This window comes from Tursiops truncatus, chromosome 5 (assembly GCF_011762595.2).
Source record: "Tursiops truncatus isolate mTurTru1 chromosome 5, mTurTru1.mat.Y, whole genome shotgun sequence".
Lineage (NCBI taxonomy): Eukaryota > Metazoa > Chordata > Mammalia > Artiodactyla > Delphinidae > Tursiops > Tursiops truncatus.
Genome location: NC_047038.1, coordinates 99,873,821 through 99,888,963, shown reverse-complemented (window position 1 = coordinate 99,888,963; position 15,143 = coordinate 99,873,821). Strand labels below are relative to the sequence as shown.

The 15,143-nt window shown below is 35.0% G+C and overlaps 1 protein-coding gene across 8 annotated transcripts in view; it reads left to right on the top strand.

Annotated features, from left to right (window-relative positions):
* The window catches only part of WDFY3 (WD repeat and FYVE domain containing 3), a 264,702-nt gene that overhangs the window by 104,406 nt on the left and 145,153 nt on the right, over positions 1–15,143 (top strand). For all 8 annotated transcript variants that reach the window (XM_073805420.1, XM_073805422.1, XM_073805421.1 and 5 more), the window contains 3 exons: positions 6,314–6,423; positions 10,224–10,385; positions 14,251–14,443. In XM_073805420.1, coding sequence (XP_073661521.1) covers positions 6,314–6,423; positions 10,224–10,385; positions 14,251–14,443 — 465 coding nt within the window. The remainder of the gene's footprint in view (positions 1–6,313; positions 6,424–10,223; positions 10,386–14,250; positions 14,444–15,143) is intronic.

Genomic DNA, 15,143 nt, shown 5'->3' with positions numbered 1-15,143 from the left:
AAGATAGTTTAAGGTAAACTTCCTGTCTTTTCCCTTCTCCACCAGAATGGGATTGCATCCTTTTTTTATCTTTATTGATTCCAGTTGTTCCTATACAAGTGAAAAGTTTGTCGTAAATATAAGATTTCTGTGTTTTATGCCTTTTAGCTATTTTAAATAGGTAGTATGAAGGGAAATTTCTTTGTCACATGTTGACTCCTGTCACTGCATTTTCTTTTTTGAGTGACAGCCCTAGATTAGAAAAAAAAATTCCAAAGCTTATTTATACTCTGTTCACTGTTGCTGTCTTTATGAATACCTAATCTGCATGTTTGTAGAAAAACATTTTTCTACATTGGAGATTTGTTTTCCTAAATCTCTTTACAGTTTTATATCCATAGGGAAATAATGAAGAGTATCTTAAATGGAGGAGATGTCTCATTGTTAATTACAATAATAGTTACATACGTTTTTTTTTTTTTAAACTTTCTATTTTGAAATATTTATGGACTCACAGGAAGTTGCAAACATAGAGGGAGCCCCTTGTGCCCTTCCTTCTTCCATTGGTGACATACTGTTTGCCAGGTATTTTAAGATACATTTTTTCATATCATGTGATTCCATGTAAGTTTTAGTTTTAAACTTTTGAAATTCGTTAACTTCAGAATCCAGTGAGATTCAATTCAATTTTGTGTAAGTTTTATCTCCACAAGAGAAACCTTTCCAAATCACCCTATCTCAAATATAGATCTTTTATCCTGTATCTCCACACCAGTGAGTATTTATTCAGTCACCTTAAATACTTCCTTTAGAGGTTTGGTGTCATCTGAAAGTACCTTGTTTATTTACTTATTTAATGTTATTGTCTCTTGTGTTCACCCCTGTAAAAGAATGCTTGTCACAGATTAGGTGCTCAAAAAATTTTTTACTGATTTTGACATAGGATTTCTCTGTGCTCCCCCCTACCCCATTATGCTTTAAGAGTTAGAAGAGTGTTAGAAAAGCCAGCTTACTGATGTTTAAGAGAGAAAAGCATAGTTTTGGAGTGTCTCCTCTGTCAGCCTTGAAGAACTCTGGCCTTTGGAATCCTTGTTCTCTTCTTTCATTTTTAGTTTTGAACATTGGAAGTTTCTTTTGATCAGTGCTGTTATCAAAAGTACTTTCATGGAGATTTTTTGATATTTTGATTTTTCTAGTAAAAAATTCTAGATGTTGAGGATCTAGGTACATCCTGAATCATCTTTCTTCTTGCATATCCCATTCTAGTTTTCCGATTGATCAATTGATTTCTATTGTGGTAAAAACACTAACATTAGATCTGCCCTCTTAACAAACTTTTACATGTACAGTACAGTAAATTGTAAGTACAGTGTTGTACAGTAGATCTCTAGAACTTTTTCATATTACACAACTGTAACTTTATACACATTTATCAGCAACTTTCCATTTCTTCCTCCTCTCAGCCTTTGGCAACCACCGTTCCACTTTCTGCTTCTATGAGTTTGGCTGCTTTCAGTACCTCACATAACCTTTTATTTTATAGGAAGTTTTCATTGAAAGTAATTTTTGTTATGATTTACATGAACATAATTTTTCTCCAAAAAGAAGCAGGTGGAATGAGTCCTCTATTATTCTTTTGAAAATTGGCTCTATCTGTTGTGCATCAGAGAAAGATTATTTTTCCAGAGCTCCTCTGAATTCGGTGTGAAATACTTACTTTGTTTGTTACCTAATCACCATTCACATATCAAGTCTTTTTACCAGATCACTTCTAACATTCACTGTAGATATCTCAGTAGGAACCATGCTTATTGGCAATTATATTGTTTAAATCTATCCATCAGAAGTTAGTAAAAATGGAAAATTTTAGGTAGGTCAATGTGCAAAGTGGGTACATGGGCTGATTTGTAATACAGTAGTCCTCTTCTCTCTGTCTCTCTTAATTCTCTTGGTTATAGCCTCCCTGTGGTTTTGTTAAAAATCTATAGTGACTTTCAACTAATTTGAAAAAATATATAATTTTGTAGCCATATTGTGTACAGGACATGGCTTAAGACTTTTCCCTATCTCTTCTAGTTATTTGTTAAGTTCAGCCATGCAGTCTGTTTAATTCTAAGGTCAGTCACATGGTCGATTTTACGTCATTGAAAGAGAAAATTCCCACCTGTGTAAAAATAGTATCTTCAGTTTATTGTTAATGACTTTGCTGCATGCTAGGTACCACTGTTAAGCCCAGTGCTGTAATGCCCACTGGGCAGCGGCCCAGTGATAGAGAAGCCAAATGATGCTGACCACAGTTGGCACCTGGTGCAGCATCTTGTGGTGGGATTAGTATAATGTAGTGAATCCCCAGTTAGACAACCCAGCCTTTCTTTTTAAACAGAAAAACAGTGTGCCCCGCTGTCCTCCAAGGATTTCAAAGCCACAACACCTTCAGGTAATTTCATTCCCAAGGTGTGATGATGTATTATCAAATTGAAAGAAGCATGGAAGCTATGAGTCCTAATACTATTTTTCTCACTAACGTGGAAGTGGTTTTTTTTGGAAGGGAGGGGTGGGAATGGGCGTTTAGGGCTTGGTTTCTTCGTTAATGAAAAAAGTGTAATAGTACTATTGATGTGTCTCACATTATCATCCTGAAGCATAAGTTTGAAAATGACTATGCTTTAAATGGACTTTGCAAAAGGAAAAAATATTGTATTACACTTATTATTAATACGTTTTGTGTTCTGGTTGTTCTGAATGCAGTCTAATTGAATTTACTTACACTCTCTCAGTGTAGACTGGGAACTTAACATTTCCTTTAAAACCGTCTACATATTCTTATTTAATCTAATAATGAGCTCTACTAACTTCATTTCTGCATTTTTTTGGCCTAACTATGCGTACTGTAATGCAGCATGAAAGCTAAAGCTTAAATCAAAATGATTGGCAACTCTCAAGATGGGCTGATATTAATATGTTCTTTTTATTATAATCTTAAGTTAAATCAGTCTTTAAATTTGTATTTGTTAAAAATTGGTGAAAATAAAAGATCATAATGCTCTATTTTTTGACTAGGAGCGTTTTTCAAAGTTTTAAGAAATTCTGTGGTTTATGGAGGTTTAATATGTTGTCTACATAACTTTTTAAAGATAGCACTAAATGTTACATACTTTTACAATGAGCTTCTTGATTTATTTAAAATGATAACTCGGAGATCCCATCAAGTTGTTTTGTATGGCAACCTACTGAAATTAGTAGGTGAAAGTAAAATAGTTCTTCTGAATATGTTTGATATGTAAAGATAGTCTATTTTATCAATGAGAGTTTCCAATCTCTCCTGTATTATTCAGCCACAACTATTGTCAAGACTTCTTTGTGTGCACCTGTAATTCAAAGCCAGATAACATAATTATACATTATTGCTGATGTAACTGAAGTCTCTATCTTCTTCTCAAAAAGAGCAGTTGTTATTATTAAGTTGGTAAAATTGTTAAAGGGACACCATTAATAATTATACTGTCTTGATCCTTTTCAAGGTTTATTTTCATACGTATTATCTCATTTAATCAGCTCAGCAATCTACTGAACTGTTGTAATGTTTAATAACAAATAGGACATTTTTGAAAATACATTGTCTTTTCTTATCTTGAGGAATATCTTAATGTTCATTGTCAACCAAAACGAAAGAAACCACACACTTTTGTAAATGCCATTGATCAGATAGATATATGGAACTGTTTCAAACCAAGAGTACATTTTTGGTGTTTTGGTTCTCAAAATAACCATTGGCATTCATTGTTCATAATTGGCAACTTGTTGAATAGCAGTGAAAAAACATATTTGTCCAAACTTCTTTTAATGTTAATAGTGTTAAGTACTATGGGTGGAATCTGGAGTCACTCAAAATGTGTCTTATCTGTAGGTTTCTAGATTCTCTACCAGGGAGATAAATTCGTTTATCTTTTAAAGTAGGCTTAGTTCTTCAAAATATTTTTTTCCCTCTGTGAGAGACATAGGTGGTATTGATCAGTTGATTTACCAATCAATGTTTCTTTTTTTAATGAAATAGAATTTCATTACATTTGTGTAATTGTAAAATAAAGCAATTTGAAGACTGCAGGTGTTTTTTTTTAAGATGTTGAGTTACGAAATTGGAAATGCACAATTTCAAACCAAAGTCGCCTGGTTACGAAGAAGCCTAGGAAATGAAAACATAGCATGTCAGCCTTTGATTAAGAATTTTAGCCAACTGGTAAGGAGCTGTTTTCCTTACATGAGCGTTTAATTACTATCAAGGAAAGACTGCTCGTGTTATATAGCAAATGGCTGGGGTCCATTGTAGGCTTGCAGGAAAAATTTGCAGGTTAGTTTTTGCCAATGATCTTAAACCATGGTTGCTAAAGATGGTTTCTCAATGGCATTCTTTTATTTGTTTTCTTCTTTCTCTATTTAATCAGCCTTGAACATTGCTTTCTTTGTATTACTCCCCTTTCAAAACTTTCAGGAATCTCTGTTACCCATAATAAATGCAAACCTCCTGACGTTCTTGAGAAGTTGAATTCAATGTGTCCTTCTTTGATCTCCCTGGGTTGATTTATTCACTCATTTAACAGATGTTTATTGAGTGCCCACTTATTGCCAGTGATGTGCTCCGTACTGGGGATCAGCTCTGAACAAGGCTGACAAAGTCTGCTCCCACGGTGCTTGTTTTCTAGAGAGGGGCAAGAGACTGTAAAATTAGTGAGCATGAATACAGTAATTTCAACATTTACCAGATACTGAATACCCGAAGTAAGCCAGGGTTCTGTTGACTTCTCTTTTCCAGTAAAATTTTTTTATCACTATCTTTTACAGGCTAAGCAGGCTGGATTTGAATATAAGTTCTGTCCCTGATTCTAGGCAAATTACTTATCCTCTCCATTTCTCAATTTATATTATAATAAGGGGTCTAAGAATAGAAAATAACTTACAGGGTTCTACATAAAGATTAAATGAGTTGAATCTGCAAGCACTTAAAACAGTGTTTGTTGGGCTTCCCTGGTGGCGCAGTGGGTTGAGAGTCCACCTGCCGATGCAGGAGACGTGGGATCGTGCCCCGGTCCGGGAAGATCCCACATGCCGTGGAGCAGCTAGGCCCGTGAGCCATGGCCGCTGAGCCTGCGCGTCCGGAGCCTGTGCTCCGCAACGGGAGACGCCACAACAGTGAGAGGCCCACGTACCGCAAAAAAAAAAAAAAAACAGTGCTTGTTGTACAGTTAAGACTCAGTAAAAATAAGGTATCTTAAAAAATTTTCCTTTAACATGTTCTTTCAAATGGAAGTATATAAAGATGAAATATGTCCAGCACAGTATCATGTGTAAGTTTTGTATCATTCAATTATTGAATAAAACACTTTTATCTTGATTGTCTTAAATGTCTTAAAGGAAAGAATACCTCTAAAGTAACCTAAATTCTATTCTACATCCTGTGTCTTTATGACGTGTGTTAAGTATACGTTTAGTAACTTAACATGTTGGTTTACAGTGAACAGATTGGACTTATTTTCTGACTTTAATTCATCTACTATTACAATGTAAAAATTGATGAACTCTGTGCTGATAAAATTAAATGCATGGTTAAGGATTTATCCATTTTCCCTTATCCTTAAAAACATAATCAACTAAGTTGACTTTCAAAGATTCTTCCAACACTACAGTTCTATGAATGACTCCCTCACTGTTTATCTCTTCCTAATGTCAGCTGTTCAGGTCACCCCTTGTGTGTATCACTGAGCCAACCTCTTAATTTGTTTCCCCCATCAATCTCTTTGCCCTTAAAGTTTGTCATACACATCACTCTAAATTAATAGTCTTAAAATAATCCTTTCAACATCTACTTTGCTCTAGAAACTACAGTTGCTCCCTCTTGCCCAAAGAGTCAAATACAGACAGCCCTTAGCTTACCTTCCTTCGTAAGTAGGCATTTTCTGTCACTACTATTGATATTAGACTCTAATTCTCAGCATATGCTCTTCTAGAATGTGAACCCTATGTTATTACAGTTGTTCCTCTTGATCATTCCTCTAGCCACACTTTTGTTTTAATACAGTGTGCCTAATCTCTCTGTTTCCATCCCTCCCTCCCAGTTTCTAGAGAGACTTCTTTTACAGGCAGGTTTAACTCAAATTTCCCCTGTTCCATGACTCTTTTTGACTAGTTTGTGACGTACCTTTTCCTAAAATATATAGGTTGATTTTTACATTTCTGTATTGATATGATGACATCTACATATACCATTAAAACATTGCTCTCTTTAACATATTTTGTACGTGATTTCTCTCCACCTAATGACTTTCCTTTGGTTTTATAGAGGCTGCAAGTCGGGCCATAGTCCAATTCTTGGAAATCAATCAGAGTGAAGAAGCCAGTAGAGGTTGGATGCTTCTGACAACAATTAATTTGTTAGCATCCTCTGGTCAGGTAAGTTCTTGGCTTTCATGTTTGAAGCGTCTTTTTATCCTCTTGGGATTTTGTGAAATTAAATTTATCATCATATCCAAATAAGATTTTATGATAACCTGTGTATTCTTCTAATTCTTCTTACACATTATTTCATGCTTCTCACAACATCTCTATAAGGAGGTTAATGTTTCCATTTTACACATGAGGAAATGCTTAAATTAGAACAGTGTTTTCCATCTTTGTCACATCATAGCACACATAGAGCATGGTACCATTTGTACAGCACACTGGGCAAAAAGATGGGCTACCTGTGGCTGGAGGGAAGTAGCCCAGGAACTGCATTTCCGTAACCATGTTAGGGAAACTTTGACTTGGAAGAGTCATCTAAGATTCATCTAAGGTCACTTAGCTAATAAGGAATAAGTGACATGGAAAATACTTTAAAATTTTTCTAACTTTTATGCAAAATAAGGAAATATTGTCATTTTCAGGATAATACATATTTCCTTCCTACTTGATTTTTTCTGGAGATTGCTTTTTTTCCCTTTAAATCAGGTTTAAGCATCTGTCATGATACATATGGCATGTAGTCATTTATGTGCTGTTTGAATACCCGATTTGTGACCTGTGATGTCTTGGGGATGAAGGAAGTTTATTCAGCCTTCTAAAATCCAGAGTATAATTACCTTCAAAGTCCACACGAATCTTGAGAATGACTATTGTCTAAATTACTATGGGCTTTCAAATACCTCATGGAATTTACAAAAGTAAATGTGACACCAATCATACTACTGTGACAGGCCACAGGAGAAACAGTGCACATTTCTTAGTAACCATATCCTGAAACCAGTTACTAGCCTAAAGTAAGCAGCACTAGAATTTTTTTTCTTTGGAATGGCCTGTTTCCTTTTTAATTTGCTGGATTTTTGTTTCGTTTTGTTTTTTATTTATTTTATTATATTTTAAATTTTTATTTTATATTGGAGTATAGTTGATTTACAATATTGTGTTACGTTTTGTTTTTTAAATCAGAAAACGAATAAGACCAACTTGTACTGATTTACCTGGGACTATCTGAGTTTTGGCATAGAACGCCCACATCCCAGGAAACCCCTCAGTCCTGGGCAAATGGAGATGTTTATTCACCCTAAGTACTAAGTAACCTTCAGATAGTCCTAAAGTAGACCATTGTTTTCATGTATCTATGGCCATATCAAGTGACTATCAAAATACCAATTCTACTTGCTATCGATGGTAACTATAAATGCCTCTACGTTACTGTACCAAAGTTTGGTTTGGGTTAGAATAATACATAAAATAATAGTGTTTAATTGGAATATTTCTAAGTTTTATTCATGTTTTCTGTAGATGCACTATTTTTCTTTCTCTCTTGTGAGCATAGACTGTGTCATACCATAACACCTAGAACATGGTAGAAAATCAGTAAATGTGTATTAACTTAAATGTGCACAAATGGATAGACCAATTTAAAAGCATAAGAAAAGAATCAGGAGAAAAGAATCACTTAAAAAAATTACAAATGTTGCCGATTACCGGTTTGGATACCCAGTTGTACTTTTAATCTATCCGTTATAAGATGAAAATGAAAAATCATATCATTTTGCTTAATATGAAAGGATAGCTAGTAATAGTCTAACTGGCAAAAGACATTTTAAAAAGAAAATTCAGTGTTATGTTTTTTTGTGGTTTTTTTTTGCGGTACGCGGGCCTCTCACTGTTGTGGCTTCTCCCATTGCGGAGCACAGGCCCCGGACGTGCAGGCTCAGCGGCCATGGCTTACGGGCCCAGCCGCTCCGCGGCATGTGGGATCTTCCTGGACCAGGGCACAAACCTGTGTCCCCTGCATCGGCAGGCAGACTCTCAACCACTGCACCACCAGGGAAGCCCCAGTGTTATGTTTTGAGCTGACTTTCTTGTTTGCATGCTATCTTCTGTTGGCAGTAGTGAGATAGAGATGACAAAAACATGGTCCTGAATCAACATGTAGATGACAGAGATGAAGTGGATGAAGATAATACCATAAAATGCAATAATGGGCTATATGTAGTACTATGAAAATAGAAATGGAGTTGTAAATTTTGTAGGTGAGGGTAGGAAGAAAGATGAGGAATTAAAGAAAGTTTCAGGCATGAACAGACGTTTAAATTGAGAGTCAGATGGAGACATGGGGTGTCTAGAAACAATAAATGGTAGATGAGAACTGCAGAGAGCTTTTGAGTATTAGAAGAGGGAAATGATAGTGGATATGTAGAAAGGGGCCAGATCTTGGAAAGGATTGTTCCTTAGGCGCTCTCTCCTCCCTGTCACCCGGCTACTGCATTAGTTCAAGCCCGGCCGTTCTTACAGTACTAGTTTCCTAATTGCTCTCGCCTTCCTGCTCTTTAATCTATGGTCTATACTATCACCAGCTAATTGTCTAAAATCTGATTCTATAACTCCTTTGTAACACTTCATTGGGTCTCCAATCCCAGCAAAATAAAAGTAAAAGTAAAATGGGAGACCACACGCATAGGTCATTGAGCATGTATAAACCATGGGCCACTTAACCCGCTCTCTAACCCCAGACAGGGTATATAAGTGATGAGCCTCAGTTGCTCCCTTTGTAAAGTAAGGAGCATATAGTAATAAAATCTACCTTGTAGGGATGACTTGAGAAATAGGTGAGAGCATGTATTTAAAGTGCTTAGCTTTATGCCTGTTATATAATAAACACTCATTAAAGATTAGACATTATTATTGTGGCTTTTCAGGAGTCAGCAGTTTTGGACTCAGGTTCCTGAAACATTCTGTACCATGTGGCCTAAACTCCTGTGTATCTTCCAGGTGATCTTTCCCCTCTTGTTTTAATTCCGACACTTTTCCATTCTACTCCTGCCAGTGGTGATCATTCCCTTTTATATTAGCCTGAATGTACTACCATTGTTACACATAAGAGATTAACTCATAGTTATTAACAAACCTGCTTCTGCTCTAGACTACAGTCTTCTGAAGGGCAGGGATCCTTCATCATTGCATGCCGAGCTCCCAACACACTGACTGACATACCCTAGGCATTCAGGAAATGTTTAATGTCAAAATTAATAAACAGATCAACAGATGATGCTAACCTGTTGATCTCCAGCATGGAAGAACTTTCTGTTCCAAACTGTACCATGGAAAGATTTTTATAATTATTATAGCATATTTCTTAACAGTGCTGAAATGTTCACCATAAGAATGTCTAAAATTTCTTCCTTTAGTAATCTTTGAAAATAATGTAGAAATTTTTTTGTGTCAGTGATGGCTATATCCTTCAAGTGCCCTTCTAACCCTAAGAATCTACAATAAAAATAAAAGTGATAGTAAAGCAACTACTAATATATAGTTTAGTACCCAGTGTATCTTTGCATTTGTTATATAACCCTCATATTAACCCTAAGCGATATGTACTATTATATCCATTTTATAGGAGAGAAAGGTGAGGTCTAACAAAATTAGTTTGCCTAATAAGTTCATGGTTAAAATCTTTTCTAAATCCTTAAGTTTATGTTCTTTGTAACATGCTGCCTCTTAATAGTCAACCTAATAAATACCTTACTAAATAACAAACTTCTCAATATTTGGTTACAGCAAATTTGTCCAAATAGGAAATACGTATTTGTCAGCATGGAGTCATTTTAATTTTTTTTCAGGCATTTAAAAAGTTATTTTGATATATAATTTTCTGGCTTAAAATTTGAGCTTACTTAGCTACACCAAGTACAGTTATGTCTATCTGTCTATCTGTCTATTCACTTATTTATCGGTTTGTTTTCCAGAAAACCGTGGACTGCATGACAACGATGTCAGTGCCTTCCACCCTGGTTAAATGTTTATATCTGTTTTTTGACCTTCCACATGTGCCTGAGGCAGTTGGAGGTGCACAGAATGAGCTACCTCTAGCAGAACGTCGTGGACTACTCCAGAAAGTTTTTGTACAGGTATGGAAGGTGCTATTTGCCTGGCCATCTATACCACTCTATTTAAAGTGTAACAGGTACACTCCTTAAATAGATGTCCTGCCTATTCCATTTTCTATAGTATTTCATGCTGTTTATTATAAGTTCACTTTATCTCATCTGTCACATTTCTTTTGAAGAATATTTAGATGAGGGATTAACAAATTTGTTTCTCTGAACAGAGGTTACCTTTGATATAGCAAAAACATCTCTAAAATGAACTAAGCAAGGAAAACTTTTATTGACAATATAATTAAGTTTTGCATAATATTTCTTCTAATGTCAAGAAATTCTGTTTTGTTGCTGTCTATATATAGGAAGTCCTTAGCCTATAAATATTTAGCTTAGAAAAGACAGTTTATTTTAGTGGCTGCTGCCACCTCCTCTGCTCCCTGCCTATAAAGCCCTTCTTTCCCACTGTTGCCACTCTTCTTTTAATAGCATTAGCAGATTAAGTATACCTTTGTTAGCTAGCCTGGAGATATTATCATCATTTTGATATCCTTTCTTGGGAGAAAATTTTCAAAACAAACAAACTACAAACATTTAGAATATAATCTGTCCATGTAAAAATACATGTTTGACACAAGACGATAAATACTGCATGGTTCCATTTATAAGTAAAGTGGTCAAACTTTTAAAAGTAGAGTGTTGGTTGCCAGGGGCTGGGAGGTGGGGAAAAGAAAGTTGTTGTTCCGTGTTACAGAGATTCAGTTTTGCAAGAGGAAAATGTTCTAGAGATGTGTTGCACAATAATGTGCATGTAGTTAACACTACTGTACTCTATATTTGCGTATGATTTAAGATGGTTAAATTTTGTTATGTGTTTTTATGCCTCAATTTAAAAAACCAACACCTGTTTGAGTCCCGTTTTCTGAAATAAGATGCCAAGGATTTTGGGAAAGATTAAATGAATAATAACCAAAGCTATGGTTCTCTGCTTCAGACATAGTAGACATGAAATAAAAATATTTATTTTTTAATAAATAAATGTGATTCCTGCTGTTGCCACCACCAGCGCCATAATCTGTGAGAGTAGGAAGAGAGAACAGAGACGACAGTGGATCTGCAGTAGGTGTGGTAGAGTTGGGGACCCATGTTGATGACACCTGGTGTAACTGGGGTTGTTGCTCCAGGAATGCTCCAGGCTTTGTTGAGGTCTAGCAATGAAGATCGGGCAGAGGGAGACCAAGATGGTTTAGAAAGGAAAAGACAAGATTATCAATAAAATACTAATTCAAAAAATATTTATTCAACACTTGATTTATTAGATACTTTTGTGCTGGTGTTTAGCATCCCTTATCTCGTGTTAATTTACAAGACGATCCATGACTTCAGAGCTTCTGTTTTCCTCAAAAATGATGATGTGAGTGGATGGCAGAAATGGGATTAGACTTGAGGTTTATCTAACCCCTCAATTAGATTGGATGAGAAGAGCAGTGGGAATAAATAAAAGAGTAAATCACATAGGAATTAAAGCTATTTTAAGACATTGATGAATGGAGTGGGTTAGTCTTTGGTAATCAGACTAGAGCCCTGTTTCAATAAATCCCTTCTGTAGAACTAATTAATACCTTAGGCAATAAATGGAAGCTGAATTTTTTTTTCTTCCACTTTTATTGAGCTATAATTGACTTACAGCACTGTTGAAGTTTAAGGTGTGCAGCATGGTGATTAAACTTACATACATCATGAAATGAGGACCACAGTGTTTAGTGAACATCCATCATCTCACTTAGACACAAAGTGAGGAAGCTGAATTTTATATATTTAACACTAAATAAGTAGCAGAGATTTTTTTCCTAAAACTTAATTTTTTCTATATCTGAAAACACTGGGTGCTGACTTTGAACTAAATGTGAGATTCACTTTAGCATATTGGAATCATTGAATGTTAAAGGCCAAAAGGAACTCAAAAGAAAATTTAAATGAAACGCTTCACTTACAGTTATGGAAACCGATCCACAGCAGGTGCATGGCAGTGATTAGAGCCCAGCTCTCCCACCACCTAGTCCAGTACTCCTTTAGTGTCTCACTTACCTTTTTTAGTTCCTCATTGCAGGCTGGACATTGTTTTCATCATTTTGTCTAGAAAAACAATGGGCACAACTTATTAAATGTTTTCAGAACACATAGTGTTTATGATAGATGAAATCCCTATGTTTATATTTTGTGACAGATGGTTTCCTGGGACCTTAGCAGTTGGTACTGCTTCATGTAGGCTTTTTTTTTTTTTTTTGCTTTGCATTTGCATTGATGTGGCCAATTACTGCTCTGCCACAGTTCGCTGGACTTTATAACAGAGTCCCTACAAATAGAAGTGGTTAGTGTAGGGGCCGAAGAGGAATGAGTAGACTCTTCAGTTTTCTCTTCTGTAAAATGAAAGGATTATACTAGATTATTTTAAGAAGCTTTTGCCTTTGAAGATTAAGAACTAGTTATCGTAAGAGTCAACATCAAGGAATTATATCTAGCTTATTTTTGAGGACAAAGATTTGATTTGGAAAAAAGTATTTTATTTTCAGGTTTGTTTTTATGTTACAGATTAGAGAAATGACATCTGTCCCTCTAATCACATAAGGGTAGTGTGAAAACCAACGAAAAGTATAATCAACAATACACTCTTCTGAGCTTTTTTTTTTTTTGCTGCAATTGATTATCTTTTTTTCATATATCTTTTTTGTTGCATTTAACACATATGGAAAAAGATACACATGTTACACGTATGAATGGAAATTTGGTATCCAACAGTGTCTCCAGACATTTTTTTGGTGGGGGGGATTGCCTGCACTTACAGATTTTATAAATATTTTGTTGTTTCTCTGAATTCTTAATTTTTTTCCCTGGTATTTGGCGGCTATGAATTAGAAATTCTTGTATTTAAGTAAAATTTTGCATTGAAGGAAATAGGAAAAGGAAGACCTAGCTTTCTCGGACAAAACATGATACTTTAAATACTTTTTTCTGTTTAGTAGTTTCCGCACAAATATTAAAATACTCCAATTTTATTTTATTTATTTTATAAAGTTTAAAAAATATTTAGATGAGAAAATTTAGCACAGAGAAGAAAAATTAACTTTTTCTGACACCAAATCGAGATTAGAAGAAAAAGGTCCATCGAGGGCAGAAACCATAGCTGCATTCCCCAAGTAGCAGGCCCTTAGGGCTGTAAACACTTGTGCAGTGTGTATTTTGCAAACCATAGGTAAGGAATAAGTTCTCATTCCAGGGTTTAAGAAGTGTTGAATCATGCTTTAGAAGATTTTTGGCTACTAGACATAACTGATACTTCTGAATTAAGATGATTTTTTAGTTCTGATGTCCCCTTCTACTTTTATAGAAGTTGGAACAATTTGAGAATACTTTTACTTTTAAAAAACCTATTTCTACTTTCTTGTCTCCCTAAAGCTGTTCCTTTTAGAGAAGAAAATTACATTTCACTTATGACAAACTAAGAGTTAAGGAACCAAATTATCGATAGAAAACTAGAGTGCTGATCTTGAAAGTTAACCTTTGATTTATTCCGTTTCATGGTAGGGTGAAGCAATGCAAAAAAAAAAAAAATACCATGGTAAAGAGAGGATTGTAAACATAGAACATTTTTTTTTAAAAAATAAGCTGATAAAAGTAGAGGTGATTAACTGTTTTACCATAACACACTTCTAAATTGTAGGTGTCTTTTTTAATGTTGCCTAAGTTAAAGCACTCATCATTATGGCTTTAATGATATCGCTCAGTACTAACCCTGAACTTTCAGAGTTTTTAATAATCAGATCTAGTCCTTTTCTAGCTCCTCCCTTTCCCCAACCATTCATTTATTTATGTACTTATTTTGTTTGTTCTTTAGATCTTAGTGAAACTCTGCAGTTTTGTTTCTCCGGCCGAGGAGCTGGCTCAAAAAGACGATCTCCAGCTTTTATTCAGTGCAATAACCTCTTGGTGCCCTCCCTATAACCTGCCTTGGAGGAAGAGTGCCGGAGAAGTCCTTATGACCATATCCCGACATGGTCTCAGTGTCAATGTGGTGAAGTATATTCACGGTGAATATCTCGTAATGTATTCATTTTAGGTGCTCTGAATTTCCTCCACTTTTCTCTCCTCATATGATGGGAAATTTGTTTTTATCTCTCAATTCTCCAAAGATTCTATTTTAAATTAAAAGTATATTTACCAGGAGAAAAAAATTTATTTTTTATTTGTGAAGCATTTCAGGTATAAGAAATTCTCATGTTCCAAATGATGGATATCTACAAGAGTTAAAATAACTGCTTTGTTATGTAAATGGTCAATTGTAATATAATGTAAGTTCTATGTCATAGCCTATTCTTCCCTCCTTTTTTGCTGAATGAAAAGTTCTTTTGAGAAACTATAGTTAAAGTCTTTCTGAAGATATTTCATAAGTAGACAACCTGTCCAATGCAGCATAAATAAAATTAGGTAGATTCTTTATCAGCACTGAGGAGAAATTGTCCATTCTGTTTAACTCATATATAAATATGTGTCAACTATCCCTTAAAATGTCTAATTAGGAGAAATAGACAGTTGTAGCATCTCAAATAGTCCATTTACGTATATATATATAGATGTGTATATATATCTCTCTATATATATAGATACAGATATAGATACACATAAACTGAAAAATCTTTCAAAATAATTTTTAGTACAACTATTCACTTACCTGAGGTCAGTGAGTCATTCATTGTTTCTTGCCTCCGTTGTTATGTTAAATCTTGTTAG